The sequence below is a fragment of the Megascapheus bottae genome, chromosome X, assembly GCF_031878675.1.
Source record: "Megascapheus bottae isolate mThoBot1 chromosome X, mThoBot2.hap1, whole genome shotgun sequence".
Classification (NCBI taxonomy): Eukaryota; Metazoa; Chordata; class Mammalia; order Rodentia; family Geomyidae; genus Megascapheus; species Megascapheus bottae.
Window position 1 is genome coordinate 17,280,017 of NC_143547.1, and position 20,426 is coordinate 17,300,442.

Sequence of the window (20,426 nt, forward strand, 5' to 3'; positions counted from 1 at the left end):
AACATTAGTTATCACACATTTCCTTCAGTTTCTTTATGACAACAGAAAATAAGTTATCAAAACAGTACTGCTAATTTCAAATAAAACACAGGGAAGAAAATAAACAGATGAGGGGTTTTCTCACTTTTTTCTCTGAGTAAATCAGAGAGAAATGTCAAGGGAAGTCCATATTTTCTAACAATAAAGACAAATTTGCTTCAAAATGATTGCAGGTGAAAATCTGGGTAAGATGTTCTCCAGGTAGTAAAGTATGGCAAAAGACATTTCTTGACTTATAAGCAGAAAACTTAATAAGAATTTAATGATACTCGTTTAAGTTATGTTGCTAGAAACCTGTCTAAATATTCCTCTTTCCAATACTTTCTTCTCTGCATCAAATGTGTAACTATAATTAAATTTACAATATCAATTATTTAATACAATAAATATGGAAATATTTGTTGGACCATTCATTTGAAAGATTATTTACCAAGTTATATGATTTCAGACACTATTTTCTGGCTCGGACTAGATAGTCAACTCCTCAAAAAGGTATGGAAAGAGAGACTGAACAAAATAAACTGGTGAAAAATAAAGCTGAACATCCCTTGGCTTGCAATTCTCTACTCCAGGATCTGAGGTAATGTTTATAGAGTACTGGGAGAGGGAATAAGAATGGACCTTCTGGGAGTTGAGATGTGTCAGGAAAGGCCATGTGGGTGGCACACTGTTCACAATTCTAAGACAAATAATGAATGACAGAAATGCATAGCAAGTTCTGCCAGGGATAGGGGTAAGAGTAGGGGTAGGATTAAAGGAGAAGGTGAAGGACGGTAAATACACACAAATTACTTTATTACATGTATAAAAGTGGCACAATGAAGCTTGCTGAGACTGGATGGGAATGTAGAAGAGACGCTCAGGGACAATAATAGAAGGGAAGATTATGACCATATGTTTTATATACATATAGGGACATGTCAAAACAAAATCCTCTCCTGACTACTAATGGATGCTAAAATATAAAGGTGGGAAAAGTGGACATGCTCAGAATGAGATGGAATGAAATACCTACAGTCCTTTTTATTAGTTTTACCACAGACAAAGCTTGTCGCAATACTTGGTGACCTATCTACTGTATGGGTAATATTTTCTCATTATTCAGATTCCGTATATTAAAATTACTTCCTCACAATGGAATTACACATCAAATTTCTAAAATATCATGTCACCATCCCTACTTCATGCCCCTCAAATAAACACCTTCCAATAATGGGTTTTAATCAGCTGTCATTATAATAACCCAGTACTTAGAGTGATATCCTTCACGCATCAACAAATATTTATTGTCTACTCATTGCATACCAAATACCCCACTAGTTATTAATACAGTGATAAAAAAACCATTACCTCTGTTTAGTTTAATGTTAAACTTAGTCCTTTATATCCAAATTAAGGTGACCAGATAAAATATTTACTACATCCTGATTCTAAAAATAAAATCTTCCTTAAACTACTAAATAAACACTGCCTTAGACTAATTTCAAAGGCCATAAATAAAATTTTGTTTAAGTTTATATTCGAATTTGCAATGTCTTAAAGAATTGCTTAATTAGAGTAGTTGATTCTACCTTTTGCATTACATGGTTTCTAGAGAATAAATTTTCTACTTGTAATTTCAATATTTATGTTTTGATTGCCATTCAGTAACTAAGTTTAGTATTTTAGAGTTTGTCAAATCTTGAAGAAAAGCTAACCTCTACTATTAAAACCAAAGCATAGTGTAAGAACTTTATAAAAAAATGTATAAATAAAAAATAAAATTTTGTTTCATTTGGTTTACTTTACCTTCATCTCTTCAACTGCTTTCTGTAATTCATCTGGTGTTTTATATTCAAAATCTCTCTCTAGATATTCTTCTTCAGCTTGTGTCATCCATTCATGCATCTCTGATAGATCTTTCTGGAGGCTTACAGTTTGATCCAAACCTCCCTTTAAGGCTTCCTTTCTGGCATAGACCTTCCATTAAACAAGCAAAACATGTATGTAGACAGTATTAATATAGTATTATTATATTAATGAATAGTCCCTATACAGCAGCTTACACAATAAAGATGAAACAACAAAAAAATCTTCAAGAAAGATAAATCATAGTGAACTTGCTTAACAGCACATGTGTTAAAAGATGAGTCATTTATTAAGCATTCTTAATAGAATGATAAACTTTATTATAATACTTTAAATATTTTGTGTATCACTGAGTAGAAGAAAAATTTTAGATGCTATGTCTCAACTAGAAAAATAATCATTTGAATATAAGGATTACTTTATAAATTGAATAGGCAATTTATAGAAAATATGTAGCTCTATAATATATTATAATATTATATATTATATACACATGTGACATATAGAGTGCCATATATAATGTCTATGTATGTAAATGATATTCAAGTATTATTAGTGACTATAAACTAAAATCAATGTGTTTTCATAGATTTCATATAGGTAACCTAGTTGATTAGTTTGTCACAGACACAGAAAAATAATTTTTGATATTTGTAGAGAAAAATATACAACAGGGAACAATGTTTATATAGTAAGTTGATATTTTTTTGTCTTTAATCTGAGTTTATTCTAGGTTTTCTTTTTTTGCCAGTCCTGGGCTTGAGCTCAGGGCCTGAGCACTGTCCTTGGACTTTCTCAAGGCTAGAGCTCTACCACTTGAGCCTCAGCACCACTTCCTGCTTTTTTCTATATATGTGGTACCGAGGAATCGAACCTGGGTCTTCATGAATGCTAGGCAAGCACTTTAACCACTAGGCCAAACTCCCGGCCCCTATTCTAGTCTTTACAGATGAAACATCCCAACAATTTGTCCACAATTGCATGTAAAGTTTTCAATTTTGAAGAGAGCAACAAGTTATGAACAATTATAAATGTACCTTTGGGAGACAAATGTATAAAGTATGATACATACCTACTATGCAATACTGAGTATCATATGTGATACACATATGATTATATGTGTATGTATAATAAAACTGTTAAGAAATGTTTGTTGCTTTCTGCAATTGTTTGATGTTTAACATCTTATGTACTTTGAAACACTGATTTTAAATATTGGAATGTACTATATATTAACTAGAAAAACAGCAAAACATGTAAATCTTAAAAAAATCATGTATTGTTGCCTCGTTCCTCTCACTGTTGGCATAGAGGAAGGCAGTTGATTTTTGAGGGTTAATTTTATATCCTACTGCCTTTCCAAACTTTTGAATCAGCTCAAGGAGCTTGGGAGTGGAGTCTATAGGATTCTTTAAATACAGGACCATGTCATCTGCAAAGAGGGAAAGTTTCATTTCCTCTTTCCCTATTTGAATCCACTTTATGCTTGTTTCTTGCCTTATTGCTCTGGCTAAGAATTCTAATACTATGTTAAAGAGGAGTGGGGAGAGTGGGCATCCTTGTCTCGTTCCTGATTTTAGAGGGAATGGCTTTAGCTTTTCGCCATTAAGTATAATACTAGCTGTGGGTTTGTCATACACTGCCTTTACTATACTGAGGAAAGTTCCATGGATTCCTAGTTTCTCCACAGCTTTTAACATAAAGGGGTGTTGGATCTTGTCAAATGCCTTTTCTGAATCTATTGAGACAATCATGTGATTTTTGTCCTTGCTCCTGTTGATGTGTTGAATTATGTTAATTGATTTGCATATGTTGAACCAGCTATGCCTCACTGTGATGAATCCTGTTTGATCATAGTGTATAATTTTTTTGATGAGTTGTTGTAGACGGTTGGCCAGTATTTTGTTGAGAACTTTTGCATCAATATTCATCAAAGAAATGGGTCTATAGTTCTCTTTCTTTGATGAATGTCTGTCTGGTTTGGGGATGAGTGTAATACTGGCTTCATAGAATGAGTTTGGTTCAGTGTGGGTATGTTAATATTGGCTAGAAATTAACCATTTCTTCTAGATTCTCAAATTTGTTGGCATAAAGTTTTGAAAAGTATTCCCTCATGATGCTCTGGATCTTGATAATTTCTTTCGTGATTATTACCATTCTCATCTGTGATTTTGTTTATTTCGGTATGCTCCCTTCTTTTTTTGGTAAGATTTGCTAAGGGTCTGTCAATTTTTAAAATTTTTTCAAAGAACCAACTCCTTGTTTTGTTGATTCTTTCTATAGTTTTTTTGGACTCCAAATCATTTAATTCTGCTTTGATTTTAATAATCTCCTTCCTTTTACAGGGATTAGGGTTAGTTTGTTCCTCTTCTCCCAGGTGCTTAAGGTGACACGTTAAATTGTTGGTTAGGGATTTTTCCAATTTGTTATTGTAGGCACTCAGAGCTATAAATTTTCCTCTGAATACTGCCTTTGCTGTGTCCTAAAGGAACTGGTATTTTGTGTGCTCCTTTTTGTTAAATTTCACAAACTGTTGGATTTCTGTTCTGATCTCTTGGATGACCCATTGGTGATTCAACAATATGTTGTTCAATCTCCATGAGTTACAGAGTTTTCGTTGGTGGAGATTGGTGTGCAGTTCCAATTTAATGCCCTGTGGTCTGAGAGAGTGCTTGGAATGATTTCAGTGTTTCTGAATCTGCCCAGGTTTGTTTTATTCTCTAAAATGTGGTCTATTTTGGAAAATGTTTAAAGTGCAGCAGAAAAAAAATGTGTATTGTGTTGTTGCTGGGTGAAATAATATGCAGATATCTGTTAGATCTAGTTGATCTATACAATTGTTAAATTCTAAGGTTTCTATGTTGAGTTTTTGCCTGGTTCATCTGTCCATAGGTGAGAGTGGTGTGTTAAAGTCACCAACAATCACTGTGTTTTGTTATTTAGTGAAGTAAGCCAGTCTCAAAGGAACATAGGCCCAACAGTCTCCCTCATTTGTCATAATCAGTAGAAACCTTGGGCTCTCCTAGCAGAGATTTACAATAGAACAAAACCTAGAGACATTAGGCCAAATAATATGACACTAAATGTAAGGAACTCCAGGATAAGGAAAACAAAAGCCATATAATGAGTGACTGTTTTCCTTAATGTACTATGTTATCTCTCATCTCTTTTGCTGTCCCTTGGTTATCTCATATTGTTACAGTATTTCACTTTGTTATCTGATATATTGGATATATGCATATTTGGTTATTTGAAATTGGATAGGGAAGGGGGGAAAGCAAGATAAACGGTAGGGATAGGGGGAGGGAAATGGGGACCAAGACATGAGAAAGGGTATCAATATATGTGAAGTAATGCACCTTCTATCTGGCGAATATAATGTAACCCTTCTATTAACTACAATAAAAACATATGAAAAAAAGTCATGTATTTTAATTATTTGTTACAAAGTACCCTGTAGCAATGCAATGATTAGAACACTTCATTCTTAACTTACAATGTTATTCTTCTCTCCAGGTTTAAACAAATTTCTACATTTTAACTAAAACATTAAGATTTATTATATATAACATACAACTTGCAGTAAAATAAAGCTGTTATTGCATCCTTCCTAATGTCAAAGATATGTAAAACCATCATAACATTAATGTACTTTATAATTTAAAACACTATAAATCATGTTGAACCTAATAATTTTACTTTGTATTTCTTTTATTTCATTTCCTTCATGAATATAATAAATACTGACATAAATAATAGAGAATATAGAAAGGAATTCCTGTGAATATACACAGAAAATATAGGTGGAGAAATCAGTAGATCAAGGAAAATTATTATTATTATTAGTAGTAGTATTATTATTATTATTATTATTTGCCAGTCCTGGGCTTGAGCTCAGGGCCTGAGCACTGTCCTTAGACTTTCGCAAGACTAGAGCTCTACCACTTGAGCTTCAGCACCACTTCCAACATTTTTCTATGTATGTGGTACCGAGGAATCGAACCTGCAACTTCGTGCATGCTAGGCAAGCACTCTACCACTAGGCCAAATTCCTGGCCCCAAGGAACATTATTTTTAATTATAGGCGATAGTACAGAATTATCCTATGTTAATGTTTTAGTAGACAGAAAATATAAGAAGACATAACTGATACAGAAAAGTATTTTCTTAAATAAGCTATTTATTGATGTATATTCAAGTATTTTATAATGTATAGATAACATAATAATGTAAAGATGTGTATTATTACTCTTCCTTCTTTCCTTTCATTATGGCCAATTAAGTTACTATTATATTAGAAATATTATAATTTCATATTTTATTTGAATATATGATCTTTGAAATTTAAAATACTTCTAACCATCTAATAATCCCAGATTTAAGGTGATTAAGTACCTTGAATAATTTTGGACATTTGAACAACTTTATTGCTAAATATTTTTGTTTTCCAAATACTGACACGTAGTAACAGATAAGAATGTTTTTTTAACCCGAGAGGATATTGCATATTCACTTCTGTCTGAAGGTATTTCTATAATGCATAGATTTTACATTTCATTTCCATATTGATAGGACTAAGTTGGTATCAACATCAAAGCTCCTCTTCTCTCTGTTACTATACTGCCTTCCTCCTCTAGATGAGTGCATGGTTTCTTCTCTCAAATATATATCCTTTGGTGAAAAAGGTAACAGCATAGGTTGCATGATAGTCCAAGGAAATATAAAATAGGAAAAATAGGAATCAACAATGGCTGAGTTCAATAGATATTCAGATAAGTTGTCTTGAACAACACATTATTTTTAAAAAAGATTATCTTTAATCAATATTATATTGAAGTGGTTAAATTATGTTCAATTTAACATGTAAGTTTTTGAGTACAATACACCTTGAAAACAATATAGTCTTAAAAAGTATTTTAAGAGCCGAAATTTAACCAAGGCCAGTTTAAGAACTAAGATTTTTGAAAAATTATACCTACATAAAATATAAAAATATTGTGGTTTCATTAGCATTGTTGACTTTATTTTTTTCCATTTCACTGTTGTTTTTTTCTCTTGTTCTATATAAATTGGTGGAATTCTTTCTTCTGAGTCATTAAAATTATCCCAAAACAAATAACTTTAAATAGATCTTGCATAAAAATATCAGTGGCATGCTCCATTTTTTAAGAGATACTGTTTTTTTTTTCCTGAGCATCTCTGAGCTCTGACTTAACTCCAGAAGAATGCAAGTTTGCTGACCTAAGGCTATCTCATCTGTGAGTTAATAGAACTGTTAAATATTTGTCAGTGATTGTATTAGCTAGGAAAACAGACTTTGACTTTGACTTTCCTAAATTCTTTCCTTCTTCAGATTTAGTATATGCCATTTGGTATTATTTCTTTCAATTTAGAAAGGTGACTTAGAAATAACAAAAGATAAACTGCCTCTAAAACATATAAATAAAAATTCTCAATAACTTCAAGAAAGGTATCGATAAATATTAAGTCAATCACTGCTTTAGGTCAAAGATACATCTTTTAAATACGTTGTATCTGCTATATACTATTGGTAAGCAAATTGCTTTATTTTTCATAATGAAGTCTTTAATTTGAACACAACTACAAAATATTCTGCTGAATAAAATTGGGAATGTGAATGTATAACAATATTTTTATTTCACTCAGTTATTAACTGTTTTTCTTAATGCATTGATTAATATCATTTTATTCAAAAGTGCACACTTGGAAATCTTAACCAGAAGCAAATTATGTGTCATATTTGTAGACAGACATACAATAGCCATTTATTTCTATACCAAATATCTATGTGAAGCATTATATTTTTCTTAACCAGAGTAGTATAAATTTGTGCACTGGAGCCAGGTGCAGGTGGCTCATGCCCGTGATCCTAGTAACTCAGGAGACTGAGATCTGAGGATCCTATTTCAAAGGTAGTCTGGGCAGGAATGCCTGTGAGACTCTTATCTTCACTTATTCACCAGAAAACCAGAAGTGGCACTGTGGTTCAAAGCATTAAAGCACTATCCTGGAACTGAAGAACTCAGGGGCAGTACCTGGGCCCAGAATTCAAGCACATGACCACTAACAACAACAATAACAAAAAAAATGTGAACTGGAAATGAAATCAAGGGAAATAATTCCCATTAATATAACCCAGTGTTTCAATATGGTGGTTGTATTTGAGAAGACACATAAAGTTATGTGTCATTAAAAATATCTACTACTAAATTTCACCTGGTTATCTGATATATTGTATATATGCATATTTGGTTATTTGAAATCAGTTAGGGAAGGGAGGAAAAGAAGATGAGGGGCAGGGGTGGGAGTAGGGAAATGGGGACCAAGACATGAGAAAGGATATCAATGTATGTGAAGTAATGCACCTTCTATCTGGTGAATACAATGTAACCCTTCTATTAATTGCAATAAAAATATATGAAAAAATATCTACTACTACAATATTTCTACAGGTTTGATAAACACTAATATGTTTAAATGAAATGTGCTTGAGAACACCAATCTAGCCAGCCATAAAGCTTTAAATAAAGATATTCATAAAGGAAATTTGCAGAACTTTTAATTAATTAAACTGATCAAACCATTATGAAAGATACTAATCTTACCTGTCTGCACATGTGATCCCACTGAGTGTTGAGTTCTCTGAGTTCTATCTCAAGTTTGGAGGCAAACTCTGGTTCTGCTTCAGTCTTTATTTTCTGCCCCCCTTCATTGACACTGTTTAGACTTGGCTGGATTGTCTGAATATCATTGACTAAAAGCTAAGGAAATAATTTGATTTAACTTGACTGAAGTCACCAAAACATACCATAAATGCAACTTACATAGAAAACACATAAGCAGTCCTATGATAGTGTCTATAAAATTTATTATTTAAAATGAGGAACTAGAAATAGAAGTTACCCATAGTTTCATAATCTCACTAAAAGCAATGATTTTCATCTCATGAGTGAACATGGAAGTTATCTTTATGTAGTTTATCTCAAACAAAATGCAGAATAAAATTTTTCGTGTTGTTTGCTGTTTTTTTCTTTTTTTATGAGACTGACGCGCTACCTACTGCGCTAATGAGGCACCTTTCTTCTTTTTTTATTAAATACCTTATTAACATTGATTTTTTACATTGTATTTCAAATGATGTATTTAACAAAGGGAATCTAAATTTAATGTTTCTTGTTTATAATGTGTGAAATTATTAGCTTCATGCATGACTGTAGAAGGAGTTTGATTTTCAAACACAGGATATGTCAGTGATTGTGTATAGCAAGCTGGGTTATGAAGGTTATTTGTAAAATTGATTTGCTTGAATTTGCAAAAAGATAGTTCTTTAAAAGGCTAGATTATTTTATTACTGCTCCATGACAATGGTGAAACAAATATCAATTTAAAAATCCATATTGTGTTATATTTTATTACAGTGCATTATGTACAGAGGGAGTAACAATTTGACTAATAATTTGTAGTGAGTTATAACAAGTGGCTCAAAGTTTGTTTGAATTACATGCTTTTAGCTGGTTATGTGGACTAGCGGTAGAGTGCTTGCCTATCATGCATGAAGCCCTGAGTACCACATACAGAGAAAAAGCCAGAAATGGTGCTGTGGCTCAAGTGGCAGAGCACTAGCCTTGAGAAAGCTTAAGAACAATGCCCAGACCCTTAGGTCAAGCTCTAGATTGGCAAAATACTATACTGCATTTTATAGAAAGATTTTTATAAGGTGAGGTTTGAGTAAAAGGTATTGTTTTGTTTATTTCATACTTACTTTACCAAATGTTTCTTAAGATTGATGCTAAAATAAATTTTTGAATGTGTGGGATCTTTAGTATGTTCCCTGGCCTCTAAATTATAGATGCTGGGTGGTGCATGTATCTTCTCCAGTCTTCAACATAAATATACCATATTGTTGCAAAAATATCTCAAGATATTGCAGACTATGAACTGGTAAGTTACTGATCTATCCAAATATTATGCATATAAAGTATCTTCATAAGAAATAAATCACATGAAAGTCTTACTCTGCATTGTTTTAACTGTTTTTTCAGAATTTCAGAATCCCCTAGGGCAGGCCATTCTTCCTTCAGGAAAACATCAACTTCAGCCATCCATTTCTTCAGGGTTTTTATGTGATTCTGGAATGAGACCCATTTTAAAGCATTATGACTTGCTGATGGTTCTTAACATAGTTCATCATGATGATATGTCTAAACACAAGCTCAGAAACAGTTCCCATGGTTGAAAGATGTCTCTAAGTAGCTCTTCAGGAAAAGAATATTCTAACTGCGTCTGCATTTTTATGGTCTACTGTATGAGCACTAGTGTATGAAGTCTGCTATTGTTAAAAATAAAAAAATTACTACCAAATGTGGTTTTATGATGTTCCTCTTGAGAACATTAAATTATATCCCCCACTAGAGAAATTTTAAGTTACAAAACAACTCATGATAATACTAACAATGTGCCCTTACAGTACATAAAACAAACTATGAACAATAAACTCAATGTAATGGTGTCTTTATAGCTTCCCTAAACCCCAAGTTCCACAAATTGTTTTCTCCAGTTGACAGTTTAAATAGTCCTTTCAGTTGGAGATATTCCCATCAAGATTTTCTCATCTTTTCGGGGAAAATCTTGCTAATTTCTTATTGCCATGACAAACTGAAAATGTAATGACCAAAAATTTTACAAGAAGGAATGGGAGATACACTAGACCTCCTTGGCACAGGTCGAACTTTCTTAATAAGGACCAAGAATCACAACAAATCAGAGAAAGGCTGGATAAGTGGGACTGCATTAAACTGCAGAGCTTTTGTATGGCAAAGGACATAGCTAGTAAATTAATTAGGAAGCCTACAGAGTGGGAGAAGGTATTCACCAACCATACAACAGACAAAGGCCTCATATCTAAAATATATCAACAGCTCAAAAAATTGAATCAATCCAAAACTAGTCTCCAAAGTAACAACCATCCCATTAAAAGATGGGCCAAAGACTTAAAGAGAGTCTTCTCTGAAGAAGAAACAAAAATGGCCTATAGACACATGAAGAAATGCTCAACATCTCTGGTCATAAAAGAAATGCAAATCAAAACAAATCTAACATTCCACCTCACTCCAGTTAGAATGGCCAGGATCAAGAAAACTAATAACAACAGATGGTGGAGGGGATGAGGCCAGGAGGGATCACTACTACACTGTTGGTGGGAGTGCAAACTCGTTCAACCACTATGGAAAGCAGTATGGCAGTTCCTCAAAAGACTAAACATAGAGCTCCCCTATTACTCAGCAATTCCACTACTTGGCATTTACCCAATCATCCAAAAACAAAGACATATTAAATCCACTAGCACAATGATGTTCATTGCAGCACTATTTACCATAGCAAAGATATGGAACCAACCTAGATGTCCCTCAGTTGATGAGTGGATCAACAAGATGTGGTATTTGTACACAATGGAATTCTATGCTGCTGTCAGAAAGAATGACATTGCCCCATTAGTTAGGAAATGGAAGACATAGAAAAAATCATATTAAGTGAAGTAAGCCAGACTCAAAGGAACATAGGCTCAATGGTTTCCCTCATTTGTCATAATCAGTAGAAACCTTGGGCTTTCCTAGTAGAGATTTGCAATAGAGCAAAACCTTGATACAAAAGGCCATATAGTAGGACGCTAAATGAAAGGATCTCTAGGATATAAAAACATACGCCATATAATGAATGATTGCTGTTCTTAAGGTACTATGCTATCTCTCATCTCTTTTGCTGTCCCTTGGTTATCTCATATTATTACAGTACCTCACTTTGTTATCTGATATATTGGATATATTTGTATTTGGTTATTTGAAATTGGATAGGGAAGGGGGAAAACAAGATGAGGGGTGGGGGGGGGAGGGAAATGGGGACCAAGACATGTGAAAGGGTATCAATGTATGGGAATTAATGTACCTTCTGTCTGGCGAATATAATGTAACCCTTCTATTAATTACAATAAAAAATATATGAAAAAAAGAAAAAGTAACAAGCAGGCTAAAACTGTTACTTTGTATCATTTAGGAATAGCCAAGTATTATCTTTATTCATTTCTGCAGTACTTTAAAAATATCTTTTTATTATTTTAAAGTAGTTATACAAAGGATTTACCATTTGACAAAGCAATGTACAAACACAATGTGTCTTGATCAATGTCATTTATTTTCAGCATGCTTATCTATCACTTCCCACCCACCCCTTGGGCAAGTGGGGTAAAAATATTGATGGGATGACCCAGATAAAGATGCATTGTGCACAGAAACTGCTTTCTTAAATGTCAAGTATTTCAATGCATACCCTGAATTAATTGTTTCAGTTTTTTATTTCTTTTCAAGTGTGTGCTTATCACCTTTTCGGCTCTATACAAACCACGTATGCAGTCCACATGTACTACTTATGTCTTCCTGATCCATTTGTCATTTAAAGCATGTTTCTGCAAAAGCTTCCCTTTTAATATGACTCACTGGATGAATTAAAAAAAATATTTGTGCTACTTCTGTCTTTATGTACTTTAGTATTTTTGCATTTAATTATATCATTTCTCCCTATTGGAAGCAAGAATCCTCGCCACCTCTCCTGTTCTCTTCTTTTTTTTTGTCCATTGTAGGACCTGGACTTTGGGCCTGGGCAATGTCCCTGGACTCTTCAGCCCAAGGCTACCGCCATAGCCTTTAAGCCACAACACCATGTCAGTGTTTCTGGTGATTAATTGGAGACAAGAATCTCATGGACTTTTGTACCCCATCAGGCTTTGAATCTTGATCCTCAGATCTCAGCCTCCTGAGTAGCTAGGATTATAAGCATGAGCCACCGTGCCTGGCCCTCCTGTTCTCTTCTTAATGGAGATGTTTCAAAATGTTTATAATTACACAACTGTAATTATATCTCATTTACAGAGCACTGCTATTTTTATTTTTGTTATTGTTATTGCTACTTATCCCTTGACAGCTCATGACTTACTCTTCAGACAATTTTTCCAACACTATATTTTATGAATTTATCTTCAAAAGCACCTATTTTATCATAACATCCAATTTCTTCTAATGAATTGAACATACTCATTTTTTAAAAACTTTTAATTTTTTGACTAAATTCCATTTGTTCAAAGCATAGCAGCAATAATTTCTATTCCAACAACCCCATTTTTTAAATTTAATTTTTTCAAGGTGATGTACAGAGGTGTTATAGTTGCACATATAAGTATATTTCTTCTTGAACAGAACAACCTTTCATAATTCTTTTTTCTATTGATGTTGGAGTCCTTTCATGTCTGGTTATAACTTAACCATATACTTTATTGTGTTAGGCTAAAATAGTCATTGCTTCATCAAAAAAAACATGAAATAATGATTGTGATTCGTGAATATACTTACATAATTATCTAGGTAATTAATGTGGCTACAGGGGCCTTTTTAAATTGAGAGGGGGAAGAGCAGGCAGAGATTGGATAAAGGAAGAAGAGAGACAGAGATAGGGTCACATAGACATAGACACAATGTCACTGAAATATGCTGTCCAGATGGCTTTAAATATATGTTATTGAGTCATTAACCAAACAATTTCTATAGCAAAACCGAAAACATATTTTCTGTTAAAGCCTTCAGAAGGAATACCACTCTTCTGACACCTTGACTTTTAGCTCATTGAGAATGATTTTGAACTTCTGATCTCCAATGCTTTAAGATTTGGAGCCATTAAACATACAGTAATGTGTTCCCACAGCAATAGAAAATTACTACACATATCTTTCTCTTTCACTAGAAAAGAAGCCTACTGATAGAGCCATGTAATTTGGTCACTAGTCTTGGTAGATGTGTTTTCATAATTCTAGATTGGTACACATTTATAATTCAACAAGAAAACTTATATATTGTATTTTATAGACTGTTTTAAGACAGTTTATTATTTTAGACTGGATTGGGAAAAGTAAGTATGAACAACTCAGTAGTTAGGCTAGTATTAAATTTATTGCCTTTTCATCAATTGAAGTTTCTTTCTCAACGGTAATATATTTCACACCAATTTTTCAACAGTAATATATTTCATAGTGATTATCCCATGAAGTAACAATACTTATATGACTTTCAGGAATGTTATTGCTAGTTTATGAATTTTAAATTTAGATGATTATTCACATGGAAAGACTATTCATACAGATTATGTTGCAAGATGTGCATTTGAGAGAATGGTAGAAGGAGTAATTTTGATCTAAATTCTTTATGCATATAAACTTATAAGTTAAATGAAAATTATTTTGTACAATTATTTGGAGAAAACTAGAAAAATTAAAAATAGGTTCAAAGAAAAATGAAATAAAATGCCTCCTCAAAATAAAGTTCATATGAGGAAAGCAATAGGATAAAAATAGAATACAATACAATAATTAAATCATATGCCAAATGATAGCCAGATCTATAGGTACATCCAAGAAAAGAACAAATTTAAAGTCATTTTTAAAATTTTTACATTAAAACGTACTTATATCCTATTGGACATCAAATTGATTGTATAGAAAATCAAAGAAGCAGCACTCTAAGTTCTTCTTTACCCTGGAGAAATAAGCAAATTATGCTTCATAGGAAAGACATATGTCATCATATCTTATCAGTGACTTGGAATGATTCTGTTTGTCAAATATGTACATACCTTTAAATTTTATATCACATTGTTAGGCAGAGAACAAATGAATTACACAAATACATACACATGCACACACATGTGTGTGAAAACACACAGAGAGCAAAATCTCTGATTACCTGAATTTTTCTAAGTTTATTCATTTGTTCCTCTAGCTTTTGGCAATGTTCTACCAGCTGAGAAGAAAGCTTCTTCCAGCGTCTCTCGATATCTTCAAATTCGAATTGATATTTCTGGCTAATTTCAGAGGGTGCTTTCTTTGACATCTCTTTCACGGTGGTGCTAAGATAGTTAAGTCCACTTTGTTGTTCTTGGAGAGAACTTTGCAAAGCCTCCAAAAACAAAAACATATTTATTATAGCTTATACATATTTACCTTAAGTATATCTAAAGTGAATTATGGGACTCAAATATCAAAACAAGTGAATATCTAATATCATCTTACACGAATCATTTAGTGTTTCTAAAACAATGCCTTTCTTTAAATAAGTCACACCAATTTAAAAATACCAATTATATTCAAAACTGAACCAAGAAAGTTCAGTGTACCTAATTCAATTGAATTGTTTGTATATTTATATTTATGATATAATTTATGGAACTTGAATTAATCATATACAGCCTGAATTAAGATAAGGTCTAGCTAATAAACTTATACCAAAATCACGTTGGTAAATAGCATAACAATTCTTGAAATGTCAAACTGTTGGCCCATTTATGCAAGTTAACTGAGGTTTCATATTCTTCCAAAGATACTTACTGTTTTGTAGATTTAACTGAAATTTCAGGAAAATATTAAGAGAAATCATAAAGGTTATTATACAATTACCTTGCTTACTGCAGGCAAATATTTATGACAGTGTGATTACATTTAGCACTCACCCATTCCGTGTTTTATACTTATAAATCAATACATACTTGAGAAAGATAAAAACATCTACTTACAACTGTTTTGATTTTTTATAAATGAAGAATTCATTTTCTGATATGACATAAATCATGTAAATATTTTACTATGTACAACATTTTATGGTTTCTCAGTCACATAAATTTAAATTTTCTAAATTTAAATTTTCACTTTACTTTTCATTGTGAATTTTGTTACTAATTTCATTGTGAATTATTTTTTATCTGTAAATCTTTTCTCTATACCTTCCCTGTGTATCTACATTTATCTACTTTCACCTACCTATGTGTATATCTGAATATGTTCTAATTACTTTGTAAGATAAAATTTCATGAAAATTATATTGTGTATGCAAATGAATGATTTTTGTGTAGAAATTACTAGATTTTTCTCAGTAAGTTTACATACAATTTATATTTCCAGAAGGTTAGCTCATGTCTTTGAAATTTGCACTTATATTTTTGTGTATTTGTGTTTGCATAGATTAGTATGTTTAAATGATATTCCACCCTGTACATTATGATTTATAATTTGAGTTTAATTTTCATATTTTATTGGTTATCTCTTTTTCATGAGTTTCTTATTAAAGCCTTTCTTGCTCATAGAACAAAATAACTGGTATAATTTTTCTTGTTTATTATATTTGATAATGATTAGTTTTTGTTTCCCTTTAATTTTGTTTGAAACAAAATTTTAAATTTTCTATTTTTTCCCTGTCTTTCAGTACTAGATTTTCAACTCAGAGTCTTAAATTGTTAGGAAGATCCTCTGCCACTTGAAATATATTTCTTGTCTCTTTGTTTTTAGTTATTTTTCAAATAGACCAACCTTGACCATGAACCTCCTATTTATGCTTTTTGCTTAGCAGTGCTTATAGGTGTGAAAACTGTTTTATTCACTTCAGATTTTTTCATGAACTTCTTCACTCCCATATTGATTTACTTCTGTATTATTATTTGTTATCTGACTAGGTCACATTTTTTTGCCAGTCTTGTGGCCTGAACTCAGGGCCTGGGCACTGTCCTTGATCTTTCTCAAAGCTAGTGCTCTAAAACATGAATTACAGCACTACTTCCAGCTTTCTCTGGGTATGTGGTACTGAAGAATTGAACTCAGGGTTCCGTGAATGCTAGGCAAACACTCTAACACTAGGACACACTCCAGGCCTATTACACAATGTTTTAATTAAACTTTGAAATCATTTATGCATATTAAAATAATGATAACAAAAAGTAAACTGATAGACTAAACAGGTATGAATAGGTATTATTACTGTCTAAATAGAATGTCATATACTTAAAATGTTTAAATGAATATTTGACAAAATTGTATTTGAAAAGAAATATTTAACCCTTTAGGTTATTCTCGAGATGATAGTTAAAATTTAATCTTTTGATTATTAATGTGTAAATGTCATATTAAAGTCTAAATAGTTTTAGAGGATATATATATATATATATATTCATATTTTTAAAAATTGTGCCTAAACTCAAATCCAAATCAAGGAGGTAAAGAAATCCACACAAGAGCTAAAACAAGATAGGCAAGCCATCAAGAATGGCCAGCTAGAGGCTAGGAGTTTGGCCTAGTGGTAGAGTGCTTGCCTAGCATGCATGAAGACATACATTGAAAAGCCAGAAGTGGTGCTGTGGTTCAAGTGGTAGAGCTTTAGCCTTGAGAAAGCCCAAGGACAGTGCTCAGGCCCTGAGTTTAAAGCCCAGGACTGGCAAAAATTAAAATGACCAACAAGATGGAGGAAGGTGTAGAACAAAGTAGAATGTATTGATAGCAGATTGGATTACACAGAAGAGAAAATCTCTGGAGATGAAAATAGCCTAGAATTTATAGAGAAAGCCCAGAATATAATTCAAATCAAATCCAAGAAATATGCCAGATCTCTTTAGGAGCTCTAAGATACAATTACGAAGCATATGTTAAGAGTGATCAATATTGAGGAATATCTTAAGGGAATCCTCAGAGAACTTCTCAAATATCCAGAAGGACAGATGCATCCAGATACAAGAAGCTTATAGAACCACAAACAGATCTGACCCGAAAGGGACATCGCTCTGCCACATTATTATCCATACAAGATCAATAGGGACCAAGGAAAGAATCCTTAAAGTGGCCAGGGAGAACAACAGATTTCTCAGCAGAGACCATGCAAGCAAGAAGAGCCTGGACTGACATATGCCATGCTTTAAAGACAAATAACTATCAACCAAGAATACTTTAAGCTCTCATTCATAGGTGAGGTGAAAATGAAAACTTTCAACAGCAAGGAAAAAAATGAAATAGTATATAGTGAACAAAGCAGCATTACAGTAAATTCTCAAAGATGTTCTGCACATTGAAAATCAACACAAACATAATATTGACAGAGAAATGACATCTAAAAAGCATACTAGGTAATTACAGCAAGAATTGGCAAGTCACAGGCCCTAATGAAACAGGAAAATTGGCAGGAACTAGTAAATATTTTTCAATCCTAACCCTCAATATCAATGGACTTAACTCTCCAATTAAATGACATAGACTCCATGCTCCTGGATTAAAAAGACATAATCTATGTCATAATCCATAGTCCTGGATTAGAAGAATTAACTTCATTAATATGCCAATCCTTCCAAGGGCTATCTACAATTTCAATGCAATACTCACCAATACCCCAATGTCATTCTTTAATGAAATCCAGGAAGCAATCCAAAAATTCATAGGGAATAATAAAAGATCTTTTATAGCAAAAAAAACAATCCTTAGCAGAAAGAACAACCCTGGAGGAATTGCAGAGCTCTAGTAACCAAAACAGCTTGGTACTAGCAAAAGAACAGGCCAGAGGTCCAATGGAATACAACTGAACATAAGGGAGCCAAAAATAAAAAAAAATAAGATGGAAGAAAGACAGCCTCTTCAACAAATGGTGCTGGCAGAATTGGTTAAGCACCTGTAGAAACCTAAAATGGGATCCTTACATGTTACCCTGTACAAAAATTAATTCCAAACTGATCAAGTTCTTGATGTAAAAGCAGATACCTGAAATCATTACAGGAAGACATAGGAGATACACTAAGACTCCTTGGCACAGGTTGAAACTTTCTTAATAAAGACCTAGTAACACAACAAATTAAAGTTTGGTCAAATGGGACTGCATTAAACTGCAGAGCTTCTGCATGACAAAAGATATAGTTAGCAAGTTAAATAGAAAGCCTACAGAGTGGGACAAGATCTTCATTAGCCATACAAGAGACAAGGGTCTTGTATTTAAAATATACCTACAGCTCAAAACATTGAATCTTTCATAAACAACTCCTCAAAGAAACAACCATTTCATTAAAAGGTGTGCTAACGACTTAGAGAGACTTCTATGAAGAGTAAATAAGAATGGCCTATAGACACATGAGAATATGTTCAACATCTCGGGTCATACAAGAAATGCAAAGCAAAACAACTTTGAGATTCCACTTCACTCCAGTTAGAATGGCCATTATCAAGAAATCTGATAACAATAGATGCTGGTGGAAATGTGGCCAGGAGGGAATGCTACTACACTGTTGGTGGGAGTGTAAATTTTTTCAACCACTCTGGAAAGCATTATGGTGATTCCTCAAAAGACTAAACATAGAGCTCTCCTATGACTCAGTAATACCACTCCTTGGCATATACTCAAATGTCCAGAAACCAGGGCATACTAAACTTATTAGCACAATGATGTCATTACCCCATTATTTACCATAGCTACGATATATAATCAATCCAGATTCCCCTCAGTAGATGAGGGGATCAAGAAGATGTGGTATTGATACACAATGGAATAATATGCTGATATCAGAAAGAATGACATCGCCCATTCATAAAGAAATGGAAAGACTTTTAAAAAAATCACATTTAGTGAGATAAGCCAGACCCAAAGGAACAAAAGCTCCATGGTTTTCCTCTTTTTTAATAATTAGTACACATCTAGAACTCTACTAGAAGAGGATCATAATACTCAAAAGCTATGTATATATTGCCATATAAGATAAGACTAAACAAAATAAACTCTAGGATATGGAAAGGATCAGTTTATCTTTGTGACTGTTGTTCTTAGTGTACTAAGTTCTTTCTTTTTCCTTTTTTGCCCTTTGGTTAATCTCATATTTTTACTGTATCTGACATTGTTACCTGGTATATTGTATATATATATTTAAAATAGGGAAGGGAAGGAGGAAAACAAGATGACTGGGAGGGGTTGGGAGGAAAGGGGGACAAGACATTCCTGATATAAAGCAATTATTAGTTGTGTTAAGATTCAGTATATATGAAATACATAATGTAAAATATACTTCATTTGTATAGGTTATAATTGCTTTTAATGACCATATTTCTATGATTATATGTACAGTATATACAGCAATATAAAGAAAAGGAGAAAATGCAGATTTTGTTCCACTGGCAATCTATCATTCTTCTATTACTTTAATTTTAATATTACATTAGGTATCATCAATAAGTCTTCTCCATAAATGAGATCTGCAATATTGCTTTTAATATTTAAATTAATACTGACCTGCAACTCCCCAACTCTCTGCTCCATTATCTCATATTCAGTGACACTAAGTTGAGGTTTAGAGAGTTTGGTTTCTGTTTGCTGAATCCACATCCGGATTGTACTCATTGTCTCCTGATAGCGCATGGGTGGCAAAGTGTCAAAAACTTCATTAAAAGGGAAAATAAAAGAGAGGAAATAATTCAATCATTTTAAATTAATTTTCTTAGTAAAAGTTCATACTATTTCAAAGACTAAGAAATACCTGAAATATACAGCACAATTGTGGAAAGATAAATCAATACCACATACCTGGTATGTTAGCAATTTTAATTACACCAAATTTTCAAATCAGCTTTGCAAAATCTGCATTTTTAATACATTTTCCTAGGTTAAGTAAATGAAAAAAACTGGAGGCTATAA

At 32.7% G+C, this 20,426-nt stretch overlaps 1 protein-coding gene across 1 annotated transcript in view; it reads right to left on the bottom strand.

Moving 5' to 3' along the window:
• The window catches only part of Dmd (dystrophin), a 1,999,854-nt gene that overhangs the window by 1,335,666 nt on the left and 643,762 nt on the right, over positions 1-20,426 (bottom strand). Inside the window, exons 22-26 of the mRNA XM_090326714.1 lie at positions 20,025-20,170; positions 14,691-14,903; positions 9,924-10,037; positions 8,514-8,669; positions 1,828-1,998 (exon numbers count right to left, since the gene is read on the bottom strand). Of these exons, the coding sequence (XP_090182840.1) occupies positions 1,828-1,998; positions 8,514-8,669; positions 9,924-10,037; positions 14,691-14,903; positions 20,025-20,170 (800 nt within the window). The remainder of the gene's footprint in view (positions 1-1,827; positions 1,999-8,513; positions 8,670-9,923; positions 10,038-14,690; positions 14,904-20,024; positions 20,171-20,426) is intronic.